Raw genomic sequence first — 16,178 nt, forward strand, 5'->3', positions numbered from 1 at the left:
AGACATGATTATAAACGTACACCCGACTCTTTGAAACCCCTCCTTTCCATTCCATTCGTTTCCTTTCCTTTCCCTGTCATTTTACAAAAACACGTATCTGCTGAGATTTTGTGGTGCGCCAGCCATCAATAGGGGACTTGGCTACCTGGTCCAACTCCTTGCATGCCATCAATGTCGTCCATTACACCGTTGAATACGTGCATGATTTGGTCAACGACTCTGCTGCGATTCCACTCATTTCTTGTGCGCCATATAGCATCCATGAGCTCACGGTTAATTTGCTCAAGTTGCTCAATAGTACAGCCGCTTGTCGCGTCCGTTAGGTGCTGAAGGACTGTATCTATCTCGCCTCCTGCGAAAGGTTGAGAAGCCGAAGTGGATGAACCTGAGTTTCGAACCGACTGATATTCATCAGAAGTCTGATCATTGAGGATGTTGGCCATTCCGCCCACACTCTGAGCCTTGAAACCGGATGATCGCTGCGAAGGTGGGCTACCAGAAATGCCCGATCCTTGCATGAGGTTACCCCCTGCTGCAGCAGCCTGAGCTTGAGAGTGCAACCAAGAGTCATCTCCAGAAGTATTGTGCCCGGCTACGAGTAACGTGTCTGGGATGTCGACTTGGCTATCATCCTCAACACCTCGGTTCTCAGCATGGCCACCATTTGTCATTTGACTAAAGTTTGAGGATTGGTGGGTTGATGGGTCAGAGGTTTTAGTTGTTGAAGCCTCGTTGATGACAGCTGATGGTGAAACTCCTGGTGGAAGAGTAGTCACTACTGACTTCTGTGAAATCTGGGTCATGCCAGTATGAGCCACGCTGGGGTCATGAGACTTTGGTGGAGGTCCCATGTCAGACATAGCCTGCGTATCATCTTGGACACCACTCATCTGTACATCTTCTCCTAATCGGTGGGTGATGCCATTGCTCAAGGGGTGTGATGACTCCTGGCCAGAGGTGCCATGACCATTTGAAAGTGGGCTTCTAACTTGGAACCTGGCAGTTGTCCTCGATCCTGGCACGGCTTCTCCCAGAGTAACAGGGCCTTGAGAGTCGCTGTCATTCCCTCCCAGATCAGATTGCACACGGTCTATGACAGACTGCATTGCTTTTCGCTTTCTCTCCTTCTCCGCAGCATCCTTGGCACGCTGGACTTGGCGTCTGTACAGCGCCTCCCAGTCAACTTGAGAGGTTTGGTTTTCGATACTAGCGACATCAACCTCGACGTTGCTGAGGAGTTCATTGGCCTTGAGAGTTCGCTCCTTGTCTCCAATATTTTTGGCGTCTTTTGCAAGAGCCTTGATGTCAAAAAGAAAGTCCTTTGGACGGGCATAGAAACCATTTGACAGGCGCTCCTCGATGGTGGTTGTCTCAAGATTATAATAACACTTCCCAGATGTGGTATCTCTGAGAACATCGTTGTCATACTTGTCCTTGACGATTTCATATGGTCGAAGTTGTCCAGCTTCAAGGTCTGGACGCACATAATTGGGGTCCGACTCGGCGAAAAGATAGTCGATCTGAGTTTGAGGTATGACAGGCTGCCTGAACTTCTTGTACTTTCGATTGATCTGATCCATGATGGGTTGAAGCTGAATCTTGAGAGCATTGAGAAGCTGGTGGTCTTTCTTCTGTGCAGCCTTCATATCAGCCTTGGTAGGGGGCGGTGGTTCGATTGGAGGAGCCACAGGAAGCTCCTCAAGGACCCTCTTCTTCCGGTTTTCAGGGTCGGGGAACTCGCGGGGTTTCTTCTTAACATATTGCAACGTTGTGCTGAAGTATTCCATTCGAGAATGCTACAAAGGTTAGCACAGGAGCCCCATTCCACAACTCTCTGACTTACTAGATCAGGTTTCTCAATTTTCATTTGGTTCTTCTTTGCGAATCCAAAGAAATCGCGGAAGAGTTCACTGGGAAGCTCGTCTCTATCACCCTCTGCTGTGGCGAGAAGAAGAACTGGATCTGTAGGAGGAATAGATCGTAACATAGTCTTGAAAGTTGTAAGAGCCAGAGTGTTGTGTAGTGCCATGTACCAAGCTTCGATGTTAGGGATATAAATAACGCTAGGTTTGTGTCGCCTGACTTCCGTAAAGAGACCGACAATGACCTGCTCCATAGCCTGCCGATGTTAGTCTGTAGTTTCCCGTGTAAGTGCACAAACTTACTCTTCCATCACCCAAGATGCTGGGAAGATCAAAATTCTGAACATGAACACCCTCGAAATGGTGAAGAATGGCAGAAGCAATATAACTCTGTCCCATACCGCTAACACCATATATGATGAAGCGAGGGCGGAACACTCTGGATCGTTCAAACTCCTGGTGCATGGTTTCTCTATCAAAGCCATGATCATCGTCATCGAATTGCTCGTACATGGCTTCTTCGAGAGCTGTCATCTTCTTCCTACGAGGCAACAGGTCATCGAGGGCATTCTTGGCTTCGCTGAACTGTTTGCGCAATAGCGGCTCTATCGATTTGGGAAGTGGGTTTAGCACCAGATGTCGCCGATCGTTCAGAGGAGGGAATAAGCTTCTTGATGGACAGCATAAAGTCAGTGGCATGAACGCCAATCTTCTCGGGGTCGACCACAAGCTTTTCCTTGGAGGCGTAAATTTGGGGGTAAGTTCGCTGAATGGCATTGAGAGCTGCTTCAGTACAGAGAGCTCGTAAATCAGCACCACCATAGCCCTTTGTGTTCTCGGCTAGGGAATCTTTGAACTTCTCTGATAGTCCCCAGTCTGCTGTGTGAATGTTGAGGATTGACTTTCGCCCTTCGATGTCAGGCAACGGGAAGTAAAACTCTCGGTCGAATCGACCAGGTCGACGAAGAGCGGGGTCGATATTGTCAGGTCGATTGGTAGCTCCAATAACAATGACTTGACCACGACCGTCCATACCATCCATCAATGCTAACAGGGTTGATACAATGGAAGCATGGATCTGTTCCTGCTTGCTGGAACGGACCGGCGCAAGACCATCAATTTCATCAAAGAAAATGATACTAGGCTGAGTTCTGCGCGCTTCCTCGAAGAGTAATCGAAGCTGTTTCTCAGCTTCACCCACCCACTTGCTCAGGGCATCGGCACCCTTGCGCATATAGAATGAGATCTTACGGCCACCGGAGCCAACTGAGTTGGCCAGAGCACGAGCAAGTAGCGTTTTACCTGTTCCAGGAGGACCGTGGAACAAAACACCACGAGGTGGAGTGACGTGGAATCGTGTGAAGAGCTCAGGATAGAGCAAAGGAAGCTGTACCATTTCCTTCAACTGATCGATATGTCCCTGAAGACCACCAACCTTGCTGAAGTCAACGTTCAGGTCAACACCCAGAGGATCAGCATCCGCAAGAGCTTTACGGTCCTTGATCTTGCCAACGTTGGGAGCGCCAGCATCAGGGTTTAGTCCAGGGACACCGGGAAGAAGCCCACCGTGAGTCGCTGCGGTCGGCGTCATACCGACATTACCAGCTACACTAGAGCGATGCACCATCTCATCGTCGCTGCTGTCTGAATCGACCCCGCCAGCTGCGCCAGTACCCCAGGGCCCATTAAGAAGGGATCCAGCTCCGCCGCCGCCTCCAAAGGGTCCAAATGTGGTGTTGAGGCTGCGTTCCCAGCCTTGACTGGCACCGCCACGTCCTCGGCGCGAGCGCGATTGCGCAGCAGGAGCCTCAACTTCTTCCTCTTCAATATTGGCCGAGGTGAGAGGGGGCATGTAATAATTCACCCGTGTTCTCGCTCGCCGAGTGCTTTCCTGGTACACGATGGGCGATTCTTTTCTTGGGCGACGGCGACGAGAGCGCGAGTCCTGCCTAAGTTCTCGTGCCTCTTCATTCAGCTCGTCCAAGTCGAATTCGGGTTCCTCGTCTCCAGAGTCCCCACCACGGCGAGATCTGGCGGGTTGGGAACGTCGGCCGCGGGGAACTGGGCTATCGACGTCATCGTCATCTTGAGGTAGGGGCTTTTCTGCACCGGAGCCTTCTGCGTCGTCAGATTCGTCGCCTGGTTCGAAATCACTGCTGACTTCTTGAGACTTTTTGCTCGATTTGCGGGTAAGTCGGCGCGTCTTTCTAGGTCCAGAATCCGATTCAGCTTCTTCCGGTGCTGCGGAGGCGTTGGCGCGGGATCCACGGGTTCGGCGAGTAACAGGCACATCATCCTCATCGTCCTCGTCCTCTACCGTCTGCACAGGCGCATCTTCTCCAGGTGCATCCTGATCAGCAGCATCTAGCATTTCTTGATCAGCCACCTCTTTCTTTTCAATCTCTTCGGGATCTTGAGATAATTCGTCGGGCTGGTCGGCTTCTCTGACTTCCTTCAAGCTGCTTTCCTGTGTGGCCTCTTGAATCGTCTCCGGGGCTTTCTTGAGGCCTTTAAACCCACGTGTAGCTCTTGTGCTCCGAGCGAATGTCTCAGGGCTTCTACTTCGCGAATCGCGTGAAGGGACGGCGTGTTTTCCAGAGTGGGATAGTTCAAGGAACTCTTCAGCTTCCTCTGTATGAGCTCGAGTAGTCCTACGAGGCGCAGGCAACTTGGAGTTGGTGAGTTTCAGCTTGACAACTCTGGATCTAGTTGACCTGGCAGGCTCCTCTACGGGCTCGCCTTCGGCGTCGTCTTCTTTGACATCTTCGTCAACTTTGATGTCCTCATCGCCTGGCTTGTCAGATTCGTCGCCGGTAGCCGATGCTTCTTCTCCTTCGCTGCTCTCTGCGTAGTTGCGTGGCTGCGTGGCAGCTTTTCTGGCGCGACGACCAGCGGCATTCACAGGAGCAGCATCATCCTCTTCTTCTTCGTCATCGAAGAAATCGTCTTCGTTGCTATCAGAGACTTCATCCTCGTCATCATCGATGTCCGAACCCAGGTAACCGTTCCTGCGTCGGCGGCTGGGTTTTCCGCTACGTGAACGGGAGTGCTTCTTTGTGCTTTTTCGGGGTGGTCCAGCTTCCGAAGGGTCGAAATTCTCGTCTTCGGGATCAGACTTGTTGGGATCAAAGTCCTCGAGGACTCTTTTGCGTTTGCTAACCATGGTGTTTGCGCGTAAATGTGATGGAAGGTTATCGGCGACCGGTATAATTGAACTTTGGCGGTTCTGTACGCAAAGGGAGGTCAGCCAAGGGATGCCAACAGGGTCGCAACAGTCACAGCCATAAGCGCGGACCTTGCATTGCAATCATCGAATCGTCGCGTTCCTTTTGATGATTTTTGGGGGGTAAACTCACCTATATGCGCGTCTAGATATGATTTCACGTCAAAGCATGCATGGGCGCGGCCTAGGTCGCGGTTGAGCTTGTGGCACTCAAGATCGGCGCAAAGACATCAAGTAGAAAACAAGCGGAACAACCAAACCGCACAATGTCGATGATTGAACTGGCTGACGCTGATGGTATATTCGAAGCAAACGCGGACAAAATAGGAGATGGAATTTGGGGGTTCGCCGCGTGAAGTGAAGGTTTAGTTACGGATACCAAACGACAGGTTAGCAATATAGACCCACTTTCATTCAGGCAGTTGTGGTCCCGGTCTCTGATTGGTGGGTCACCACCAATTTCAATGTGATCGCAGTTTAATTGTAGCTTGATCTGCGAAGCTCTCATGACGAGAACAAAAGGACGAATTCTCAACATGACTTGTTTAATGGCTTTCGGGTCTCTTTTTTTGTCTATAGGGTCAGTTTCGGCCTCAAATTCGTTTTCCTCGCATTTTTGACCGTTCTCAAGCCCATCTGCACTTTCAATTCTTGATCATATTTTCCAACATGCTCACATATAAATTCGATCTATCCCAGCTCGTCCCCGGTAGTCAGCTTGATTTACAGCTCGGTATCGTTGTAGGGCTGAAGACGTTGACAGCATGGTGCATGCGCATCACCCCAGAAAATGTTTGCCTTATGATTTAGGCAGCACCACAATAGGATCTCCCGACACACAATAGATCACACATGATCATCAATAAACTATTGAGAGGGATTTATGTATGACTACGTGCGCTTCACTGGGTAATGATTATTAGAAGTTAGAGTTCGTGAAATCTGCGCTTGGTATGTTCAACTTGACCTATTGTATACACTTGATTGACTGACACTTTATTCTAATTGTGAGGGGGTGATGTCCAAAACCCTCCCGAAGCTATCGATCGAATATGATGAGCTATACTCCAAACATATCACAGAGAATAAATAGAAATTATCCGTAACACAGGAGATGAGGGGATCGTAAGAAACGCCAGCCCTTATCTATTGGACACCGCGTATAATCAGCTGGTCTAGATCTTTGCTCGGATGATGAACCGACCTACCCTAGTGTTTCCAGGACTACACCGGGAATAGCCATATTTTTATCGTAATATTCCCGGACCCTGAATACCCTCATAGTCGGATGCTCGGCCAAACATTACGCGGCCCAGGTCTTGGCTCATAATCGCCAAGACTAGCCACGCAATGCGAAGATCGTTCCGAATGCGAGGATCTTCACGATTCGTGAAACGGAAAACACGGCCTGATCAGACTTTTTTCTTTACTTTTCTTGCTGAACATTACACCAAATTTAGAAAAGGTTTTAGCGGATTTTGTTAAAAATTGTATCGAATTCATGGACTCATTGTAGTTAATAGGTATTGTTACACGAAATTGGTATCATGGTCTCTTGTGGTACAGTCATTCCCACCCCGACTCCTAAAAAAGTTCCCTAATTGCGCCTGGTTGGATGGACAAGTGTCTGTAACCATACCAAAGACGCCACGCTTCCCAGAGAATGAGAGTGTCCGTCCCGTACCAGCCAGTGACGACGAGTGAGTGTGAAACAACCAGCGCAGTGTTATGTTGCTTTGGCGTGATTAGGCGGTCATGCTATAGTGCTGGTGATGCTGCAGACAGAGCAGGGTTTCTTTGTTCTTGTTCGTATGTGCTCGTACAGCTGACACTTCAATCCTTGCCCAACATCGCCCGGGCGAGATCAGCCAGAGAAGGGCCGCCAAAGAGGAACTGGCTTGAATGGCGGCCGCAGTAGGTGACATTGTTGACTGGCTGGGGAGCAGCCTTGAACCAAGAGCGGGAAGCTTTGGTTGTGGAAGATGCCGTAGACCGGGTCGAGAACTCGCTGGAGTATGAGTTTGTTCGTTGCTGAAATAGCTTTGTTAGTGGGGTCCAGGCTAAGTCTGAGTTCAGTGTCACATACCTTAGACTCCATGAGGGGAATTGGCTCAGTGCTTCGTCCACGCTGCTCCTCAGAAGAGGTTCTGGTGCGAGAAGATCCGAAAGCCATTGTGATCTTTGTGAAGTTGAAGAGTTGTATGTGGTGTGTATAGTTGAAGTAATTGCTCGACTGTCTTTAGTCTGCTGAGTATGGGTATCGTAGATATATCGTCTATTAACCTTCAAGGTACTGTAGCTGTGTTCAAGGCACTCCTGGTGCAATCTAAAAGATGTTCAAGGAGAGTTTGTTTGTTGACGAAGGAACTGATTGATGATGATGATGATGATGAGGATAAGATAGAATCATCAAGGGGGGAAAGACTCCCTTAAATAAAAGTTCTTGTCAACAATGCTCCTGCGGCTGATCTACCCCAAGCTGTACCGAGAGTCCAAGACCACGCCAACCATAGTTGCTACGTAGCAGATGCCGCCCTATGGAGCGACGCTAAAAATGCCTGTAGTCAGACGAAGGCTTGGCTAGCTTGGCTGTTCTTGGGTATGACGTGCCGGCTTGGATAGCTTATGGATTCCGCGGGGTCCAATTGAAGATACGATGCGACCTTGTGGCTCACCTTTGACATTGATCGCCGTGCAGGTAGCCATTCAGGTGTACACAAGGAGTCAGTGCTGAGTACGAGTGATACGGTAAATATTACGATAGGGTCAATCGGAAAGTCGTATGATAAGGGAGTCAGACACTACCGTGATACAGTTATTCGGCATTTATTGTGATGAGCAGTAAATAGCTCAACCGTAGGCAAGTCCCTTACTTTCGCCCACAAAGCCCATCCCTTGGTTCCCCTTATCTCTTCTCCCCTCACTTCCCATCCAGCGGAATTCCAGTGACAACATGTGGAGCTTACGGACGGCACTGGTCGGCCGAGATGCTGACATAACCCCGGACCGTCATCCGCCGGGTGGAGACCGATTTCCCCATAGTCGGAAGCACCGAAGCATCGGCACCGTTTATCCTTCCCGCCAAGAGAGAAAACAACAACCTCGTGACCACGTCTCCACCAAAGCTCCATTTCCAGAAGCTCGCTAGAAGGAGTTCTATGCATGTAAGATTGACGGTCTGGGTAATGATTCGCCCATCTGTATCAGATAATGTCGAGATAAGATCAAGGTCTGTCACACCGAACCCGGGCGTTCTCTCAGCCTTGGGCCGAGAGAACAAAGTATTGCTTGGCGGGGGGCTTCTCATATCTCCGATGCAACCTCATTCTGGCTTGGTGAAGTCATGGGGAATTATCATGAGATACGCGGCCTGGGATCTCGTTGGTCAATTGAATATTGGCATTTTTAGCGTATGCATTATTTTGCTGCCTGATGGCTTTTGGGGTAGGGTAGATTGCCATAGCCAGCATATTTGAGGGTTCCACGTCAGATGCTTAATCGTGCAAGCAACTGACTGATTCAGATCTGCACATTGGCTGATTTGGTTGCACACGTACGCAGCAACTGTTGGCAACTTCGCCTGATGTCAGTCAGCCTTACTATAGTCAAAAGTGGCTTACCCCAAGCTCGATTTCGCCAAATAAACTCAATTATCTGCGACCCTTTGTGTCGGTACGCACCAAGCAATCAAGAGTCCAGGAACTCAAAATAGCTATGCGAGAACTCTCTCTAACCTAGAGATAGTGTGGGAACGTTGCATCGCGGCGTCTTCCACTACTGAGAACCTTAAACAAAAGACACGGTCTAGAGCGTAGGGCAGACTGACGAGCCGCAGCCACATAAGCCCAAGCTCTTATTTCTAGTGAAACTATGGTAAGGGATGACGATGTGGCCTTGAGCTGAAAGCCACAGTTGCAAGTGTCAAACGGCACTTTCCAGCGAGGAGGTTCTGATCCGATTGACCTTGCTTTATCAGGTTGGTGCCTTTTAGTTGACGGGTTCTAGACCCTGCGATGACTCTTCTCCAAGGGACAAAGCAGCGATGAGCTCTTAGACCGTTGCATCGTTTGCTCTAACGGCCACGCCGTCAATTACGTCGATAGGTTGCATCTCACAATGGTAGCATCTGCTTCAAAGGTAAGGTAGCTAAAGAAACTCTCATCAGTCTCTACCAAGAGGCGTTCTTCATCTTGGCAACATCTTTGGAACTAAGATGCCGTTTTATCCTTGGTTTTCATCTCTTATTGACAACTTCTTGCCTGTTGGAGTATTCACGGCAATTTTGAGATCAAGGTTTCGGCCCATGATCCATCCCGACTTTGTACCTGCCTATATCAGCCCTATTTTGCGTACCGGGAGTCTCAGATCTTCGGGACGTGCTGAGAGGTGGATATTATTATGGCCTATCTAGTTTAATCTTGGTACTTTTGTGGTACGATTTTCTTTTCTCTTTGTCATTCAGTGGAGTAGCCAGTTCTCTCTTCATTGAAGAGATGAACAGGCCTCATCTGAGTAGCACCGAAGGGAACTTCCGTGAGGTAAGCATCACAATTGTTGCTATGAGGTTTTTTCATTGGATCAGTATGGTATTATCTTTGCCAATGAATGCGAGTGTCTTGTGGTTTCTTTGCTCGAACTAGGTGAGTGGAGATATCTTGCTAGATCTAGAATGAAACTTATGAGTGATGCGAGCTATGGACAAGTTGTCACCTACAAGTATGGGTCTTTTGACTAAACTTTATCACATACTGCACCTTAACGTATATCTGGCGTTAGAACCGCACCGAAAGTTTGGATGGTTGTTGGTAAATTCTTCGTAGTAAATCAAGCAGCCGTCGACAAGTCCTCCCTTGCGTTGTACTCTGGCGAGTTCTTCAGGCCAAACCATTCAGTGTCTTGATAATCATTAAAGAGCATATCATTCCAGTAAATATCAGCTACTGTGTAACGTAAGACTCGCCATGGTAAACGTACCCAGTCTATATCTCTCCGGGTATTTCCTCGTAACCCTGTGAGGAAGCCAGACATCGAATCAGTGAGCGATCCAATTGACATCCATTTCTAAGTTGCTTAAAGTGAATGAGCAAACACTGTTTGAATTGAGATATGACAGAGCTGATAAGCTTTATTTTGGCTACTCTACCTGCTTACCTCTTGAGCCCGTCGTTACACAACGCTCCGGAAGTGGACTCAAACCTGCATCTTGAGAAAGGAGACCGTATCTAGCTAGGGGGTGAGGAAATACAGCGGATGGGCTTTGGTGGGAGATCAGCGAATTTTGGTTTAAGGCATTCCGCTGTTTTTCCTCACCCCGAGGCCCAGATACAGACCGCCTGATTGGGATGTCGTTGGGGCGGATAAGAATACCCTTTTGCAGACCTATCTACAAGTCTTCGTATCGATTCACATGTGATTGACTGTGCAATCGATGCGACGTTGTGGTATAATTCGCATATATTGATCAGAAGCAGTGTGACATATGAATACACCATATGAAAATTCATGTTCATCGGACATTTGGCACAGAGATACTACCATAGTGTTATCAATAGTATGAACAGTCAGAATGTATTCAATTATAGATTCTGGCAATTTGTATTGCTGAAGTCAAGCGACCTATTGACATTGGCGGCTTGTTCCAAAAGGAAGACCTTTGATTCCTGGAATTACAAGCTTAAAACTTGCTGTCATTTTGTTTCAAGCATAGTTCGTTTATTTTCTAGGTCCAACTGAGCGGTTTTGTTGAGGTGGCAAGACTTTTGATGAGTGACAGGAGTACACGTAAATAACACAACTCATAATAGGATTGGCTTCAACTACACATGGTTATTCGTTTGAAGAAAAAAAGCCTCACTATGATATCGAAACTCCCATGATACTACATCTGTCACTTGCTATGGCTTTTAGAGTTCCAATGAAAGGCAGTGGCTCCTGATTGATATTGGACGGCAAGTTTGTACTACTTGCTACACTGTTTGTTTATCACTCGTACAAACTTGATCAAACATTCGAGGTACAAGCATACCCTCGCCGCGGGTCTGGGTCAGTCCCCTAAGGTCATACAATCCATTGCTGTACACGCTGATGGAGAAAATGTACTGGTTCTTCCTGAGCCATCGCTCGTAACTTCTCTCTATGCAGAACCTCAACCCAGACCAAACTGTGTTTACGCTTAGGTAACATCACTCATAAGCTTCTTGTATATGGGGATTTCTTTCCAGGATCTGTAGGATCTGGCCCTCATAACAGAGCGATTCAGCTTACTAAATGAGTGTGAGCGACCTCAAAGGGAGCTATGTATTCCTCAAGTTAGCACTCTCGAGTCACATTTGTCTAACAAACGAGACATCTTTCAGCGAATAAAGGTCACTGCGGACCATCAAAACCTCTACTGACTTGTAACGCTTTCCCACCGAGTTTCATATACAACTGACAGAATCTCGACGTAGTTATGTTCAAGCTTCAAACTCACCATAGTGAGCTCCTATCATATAATGACACAAGACAACAGTTACATGTCTCACATATCTAGCTTAGTGGCAATCAGAAATTGAGATTCAGCCACTCCAGTAACAACTGTAGAAGTATAAGTAAGAATATGTTATTTGAGCAAACCGTCAAGTCTCAATGACCTTGTCAGATAGGGTAACTCTTCCAGCTACATCATTCCAGGTAACTAATCAAGACGAATACTTGTGACATTCAAGGTATTTATGGTATAAGAGGACTGGCTATCTGTCGCCAATTAGTTGAAAGGGAAGAACGCACTTATTAACCTCGATCAATAGCTTCAGCACTGGTGTAAAGATTTGTAAAGGTTTGGATATCAATTGACTTGCGGGAAACTCCTCAGGAAACTAATAAATAGCGTCAACCTATGGCATCAAGCATCATCTTGGGGGATCTTCCAAGTCATCAAACATACTCCAACTCCTAACTATCACCACCTCGGAAGGTCACCATCTACCCTAAGCTGTAGACTGAATAAACTGCGTTGGATGAGTGTCATCGTCCTTAGGCTTAGGGTATGTCTTCTTGTCAATTGCAGCATACCCTTGTGAGAACTTATCCAACATGCTGGCAATCCACCTCTGTTCTTGCCCAGTAGCGAATTCATACACGATCCGTATGGCGAACCCAATTCGATATGGCCCCCATGGTGTCTCGTCCCACAGATTCTACCGACCGCAATATTTGTTCCACGAAATACCGGATGGATATCTCCGAATTAGCTCGCGGTGTCCCGCATTCGACCAATGTCTCTTCTAGGATGAGCATACTTGCCCAGTACCCCATGAGTAAGGACCCGGCTGCTGCCGACTTGTGTTCCAGCACTGTCTCGAACAACGAATTATCCGGGTCGGTTGGCAGAACCTCGACCGGTCTTGGAAACTCTAGCGCGTCGAAATCGTCGAACCATCGCGCCAATCTCACATGTTCCACGGTGGCTAGGTGGGCCAAGGCGGAGATTTTGTCAGGCTTGACAAACATGCCAGCCTTGTTAGCTTCTCTCAGAAGATAAGCCCCATGCAAAATAGGCGTGAGCTGGGCCAGGTTTGCAAGGAAGCCATCACCGACGCGGATGTGCTCAATGGGGGCGTCAGGAGCATAGATGAGACGTCTACCGCCATCAGACGTGACATGCCTCCATGCTGGCCTCGACAGGAACAATTGGTCCTTTCCGGGATAGAACATGTCGCTTATAGTCTGGCATGGGACCGTGTTAGTGGTGACCCCGCTAGGGTAATATTGTCAAAGCCGTTGCAAAGGGACGAAAGATCCACTCAAGGTGAAGGGCTAGGATGACAAGTCCACTTGGACTGGATGGGTGATATGTGAGATGCTATATCGCGCCATCTCAATGCAGCAATGCAGAGTAACCCTGCCGGTGACGAAACAGAGACAGGATCCAACGCATTGTGCTCCCCAAACAGCGATTGGTTCTTACTGGAAGACATTCGCAAGGCTCCGTCACGTCACTTGACCTGGAGATAATGCGAGTTCCTTATCCTTTGCCTTGTTCATGTAGTCAAGGAGAAACGTAGGACATACAAGAATACCACGGCATGAGAGCAGCATGGCTGCGTCCCAGCCTTCAGCGTGAGCTGCTGGTCCTCGCTGCTCCATTAGAGTTCCAATGCCTTTGGCATGTTGAATCCAAGTATCTGGGACTGCTGTCCCAGCAAACAGCTATGGGGCGTAAGCTTTGAATTAAGAATATTGGTGGCAGGAATACCTCGAAGTAGCATAATAGTATAGCAGCGCATAGGGTCTCAGATGCCTTCCACTCTGTGGAGTGTTGCAGAGCGGCCTGTAACTCATTGAGTGCCAAGCCATATATGGTTCTGCTTTTGGCGACCAGGTCGGCATTGGAGTTTGCTTTGCCAGTCAGATGGAGAGCAAAAGAACAGATAGCCCCGTCGAGCAGAGCCCGCTTTCCTAGACGATCAATATTCAACCATGATAAGAGTATAAAGACATCAGTGGACCGAGTGTAGTTAGTGGACGACTCTATCATGTTGAGTAGCAGTGGCCCTCTTGGCAATTCCAGCCTCAGCAGGGTTGGTGAGGGCCTTACCAAAGACCATGATTCTGAGTCTAATGCAGCGATATCAGAGCCCGTTGTACTGGAAGCGGAACTACCAGTAGTCGACACTTCTTGGCTTTTGCCCTGTCGTCTGCTGCGTTGACGAATCTGATGCTTCTCATCGACAAACTTCAGGCCACGAGAATAACCTGGACACTCTGCTCCATATTTGATGCAGTTGCCGCAGGACGGCTTGAGGGTATCACATTTGACCTTCCTGGTTCTGCAAAGTCGGCATCCAGTGCTTCTCGGAACCCCAACCATGACAAGGTTAATCAAGGGCTCACCGCCGGTTCTTAACTAATCATCTGTGCCGCTATCGGGGTCGGATCAGATCGACATGAACCCCCAGCGGTTTAACTTCCCGAAGCGGCCGGCGACGTTGAGGGGATTGTGATGAATATGCTCGTGCAGGCGGGGAAGGGAGATGATTTGCGCTGTCGGATCGGGCCTTCAGAGAGCATCTGTCTTCGCGGGGTTTCTATGTCGTGTTATTAAGGATGGATGGATGGATGTATGGATGGATGGATGTATGTATGTACAGTAAGTATTCTCCGGAGGCAGTGTGTGCTAGTATTGTAGAGTTTTAAGTTAATCAACAAGGGATTCAGCGCTACCTATTCCTCCATATGGAAATCAGCCCCAGAACAGCTACCACGCCTCTCGCAAATCTGACAACGCGGATCACGCACAGTACTGCTACCTTGAGAGGATTATGTAGTATCGAGGTCTAGTCTATCCAGCCTGTCACGAATGGATTTGTTCAAAGATCTGGAGAAACTGTGATCGAATTCCACCAGGACCACTTTACAAGCTGGCCCGAGGCTCGGTGGTGTTGCATTCAATCAATCTCTCTTGTCAATGTCGATCACTTGATGTATCTGTAACATATCCTCGGTCTCCCTCTCAGAAAGCTCAGTTAGGACAACTTCACCGAAATTGAAGAATAGACAATTGCAGGCGGCCTACCAGCGTAACCAGCCCATGGGGACAGTGGACTATGCACAGTATTCTCCGGCAATTAGCTGCGGGAATTACTCTATTGGAACGACGCTAGGAGGTTTTCAGAGACCCCTGGAAGGTATTCAACTCGTCCTGAGGACTGAAATGAATTCATATCCCTGTGTAATCTATCTGAACATAGGGGAACGGCCCCAGCCTCAACGCAGTTGGCCGCTGTGGCCCATCATCCATGAGCTGAGACGCTGTTACATGCGCCCAGTAATTAAATCGTGGATGATGAGAGATTGATCTGCATTACCCAAGCAGTTTCGCTTTTTCTTTGGAGTACCGAAGGACGGATCGCATATTAGCCTGTGCGTGTGTGTTGGATTGCGTATATCGAGCTAGAGACGCCGAATGAGGAGACGAGCACTTTAATGAGTTTTAGATTAATGCGATAGCCAAGCTAGTTGTCTAAATTGTTGGTCGAACCTGGAATCTAGTCGGTCCAGACGGGGCATAGGGTTGTTCAACGGCAAAGGCGGGAGAGTCTGCTTGTATGGTTAGTTGAGTTGAGGCTGATTTAAAAAAAAAAGTAATCAGCCGCGACAGCCAGAGCAAGAAACTTACAAGTTACAGTGGCAAACTGAGCAATATATTTACATAGTATGAACTCTGCTTCAGGGACCACGCTCAGTTTCCCTTACAAGCAACTGCTCGTAAGGCTTGAAGCAGTGCTGTAATGGGATGTGTACACCAACCTCGGCAGCCAAGACCTCAACAACACACATTTGGCCTGTTGCAGAGCCGAGATTTGAGTTCATCTCAGTTCTTTCTATATCTCTGGTCAATGGAGATCTAGATAGCATGACTTGCTTCTGCTCCATGAGGCGCAGTTTCTATAGCAGAGTTCAATATACAGCAATGAGCATGATGAAGCAATCTAAAATATCGCCAGAATTTAATGTCCTGTCTCAGAATGTAGATTGAGACCCCAGCCTGCAAGCTTGTTTCAACCCTGGAAATGTCCAGGATATCTCCTCCATTGTCATTCTCTACCTACCCCAGACCCGTAAATTGAGTCAGACAAAGACTGGTATGCAAGTGACGGTGTTTTGTCGGTGAGGGCAAACCATCCATGATCAGGTTTCTCGTCAGTAATAGTTTCTCTGTTAAAGTTTTGTGCCTTCGGTATTCATTCCCTTTCTGCACCAAGATGAACAGGCTAGAAACTTGATCTTTCCAAGTTCTGACGGGACTTTCTTGGTTTAGCACCTATTCTATACACATCCATTAAGCAAAAATACACGCACAATTAAGTTCCTCAGTGGGTACGCGATTGACGACCTGGGGACCCATTCTAAAAATACGCGGATAACTACTATTCTTGTGGACTTGGAAGAGGCGAGGAGACTGGAGTGCCATATCATGCTGTCATGGAAAATTCCAGTACCATACATGAGCTAGATGAGCTGTTGTTATGATAATACAGAAACAGGATAACCAAGGCCGGGGAGAATACCTATGATATGTAAGGGTCAGCAATTGTGGTGAGCTGAAAGAG

At 48.1% G+C, this 16,178-nt stretch overlaps 5 protein-coding genes across 8 annotated transcripts; all 5 read right to left on the reverse strand.

Annotated features, from left to right (window-relative positions):
• Nucleotides 1–64: 64 nt before the first annotated feature.
• On the reverse strand, nucleotides 65–2,396 carry FVEG_05364 (hypothetical protein; the record flags this gene model as incomplete). Its single annotated transcript, XM_018893560.1, has 3 exons — nucleotides 65–1,796; nucleotides 1,844–2,119; nucleotides 2,166–2,396. 3 exons carry the CDS (start codon nucleotides 2,394–2,396, stop codon nucleotides 126–128), a joined length of 2,178 nt encoding a protein of 725 aa, XP_018750421.1. The 3' UTR covers nucleotides 65–125.
• Nucleotides 2,397–2,418: 22 nt separating this feature from the next.
• Nucleotides 2,419–5,025, reverse strand: FVEG_05365 (hypothetical protein; the record flags this gene model as incomplete). The annotated part of the gene is made up of 1 exon (XM_018893561.1): nucleotides 2,419–5,025. The coding sequence occupies one exon, from the start codon at nucleotides 5,023–5,025 to the stop codon at nucleotides 2,419–2,421; it is 2,607 nt and encodes an 868-aa protein (XP_018750422.1).
• Nucleotides 5,026–6,553: 1,528 nt separating this feature from the next.
• On the reverse strand, nucleotides 6,554–7,551 carry FVEG_05366 (hypothetical protein). Its single transcript, XM_018893562.1, has 2 exons — nucleotides 7,172–7,551; nucleotides 6,554–7,116 (listed from the first exon to the last, which is right to left on the reverse strand). The coding sequence occupies exons 1-2, from the start codon at nucleotides 7,256–7,258 to the stop codon at nucleotides 6,919–6,921; spliced, it is 285 nt and encodes a 94-aa protein (XP_018750423.1). The 5' UTR covers nucleotides 7,259–7,551; the 3' UTR covers nucleotides 6,554–6,918.
• A 420-nt stretch (nucleotides 7,552–7,971) lies between these two features.
• FVEG_15623 (hypothetical protein) lies at nucleotides 7,972–8,506 on the reverse strand. The gene has a single exon (XM_018904810.1). It carries the CDS (start codon nucleotides 8,390–8,392, stop codon nucleotides 8,048–8,050), a length of 345 nt encoding a protein of 114 aa, XP_018750424.1. The 5' UTR covers nucleotides 8,393–8,506; the 3' UTR covers nucleotides 7,972–8,047.
• A 3,304-nt stretch (nucleotides 8,507–11,810) lies between these two features.
• FVEG_15624 (hypothetical protein) lies at nucleotides 11,811–14,302 on the reverse strand. 4 transcript variants are annotated; one of them, XM_018904814.1, is made up of 5 exons: nucleotides 14,215–14,252; nucleotides 13,322–14,153; nucleotides 13,138–13,275; nucleotides 12,011–12,792; nucleotides 11,902–11,942 (listed from the first exon to the last, which is right to left on the reverse strand). In XM_018904814.1, the coding sequence occupies exons 2-4, from the start codon at nucleotides 13,934–13,936 to the stop codon at nucleotides 12,199–12,201; spliced, it is 1,347 nt and encodes a 448-aa protein (XP_018750428.1). In that variant the 5' UTR covers nucleotides 13,937–14,153; nucleotides 14,215–14,252; the 3' UTR covers nucleotides 11,902–11,942; nucleotides 12,011–12,198. The 4 variants fall into 4 exon arrangements, with proteins under 4 accessions (XP_018750426.1, XP_018750425.1, XP_018750428.1 ...); XM_018904812.1 differs by having other exon boundaries at nucleotides 11,811–12,792; XM_018904813.1 differs by having other exon boundaries at nucleotides 13,322–14,302.
• Between the last annotated feature and the right edge of the window lie 1,876 nt (nucleotides 14,303–16,178).

Source organism: Fusarium verticillioides, chromosome 3, assembly GCF_000149555.1.
Source record: "Fusarium verticillioides 7600 chromosome 3, whole genome shotgun sequence".
Lineage (NCBI taxonomy): Eukaryota > Fungi > Ascomycota > Sordariomycetes > Hypocreales > Nectriaceae > Fusarium > Fusarium verticillioides.

Bases quoted from the DNA above. Each gene is read 5' to 3' on its own strand.
- FVEG_05366 (XM_018893562.1), bottom strand. From the start codon at position 7,258: ATGGCTTTCGGATCTTCTCGCACCAGAACCTCTTCTGAGGAGCAGCGT. The intron at 7,117-7,171 runs GTATGTGACACT...AAGCTATTTCAG, and splicing joins TTCCCCTCATGGAGTCTAAG to CAACGAACAAACTCATACTC.
- FVEG_15623 (XM_018904810.1), bottom strand. From the start codon at position 8,392: ATGAGAAGCCCCCCGCCAAGCAATACTTTGTTCTCTCGGCCCAAGGCT.
- FVEG_15624 (XM_018904811.1), bottom strand. From the start codon at position 13,936: ATGGTTGGGGTTCCGAGAAGCACTGGATGCCGACTTTGCAGAACCAGG. The intron at 13,276-13,321 runs GTATTCCTGCCA...TACGCCCCATAG, and splicing joins TACTATTATGCTACTTCGAG to CTGTTTGCTGGGACAGCAGT. The intron at 12,793-13,137 runs GTATGTCCTACG...GTCCCATGCCAG, and splicing joins TCTCATGCCGTGGTATTCTT to ACTATAAGCGACATGTTCTA.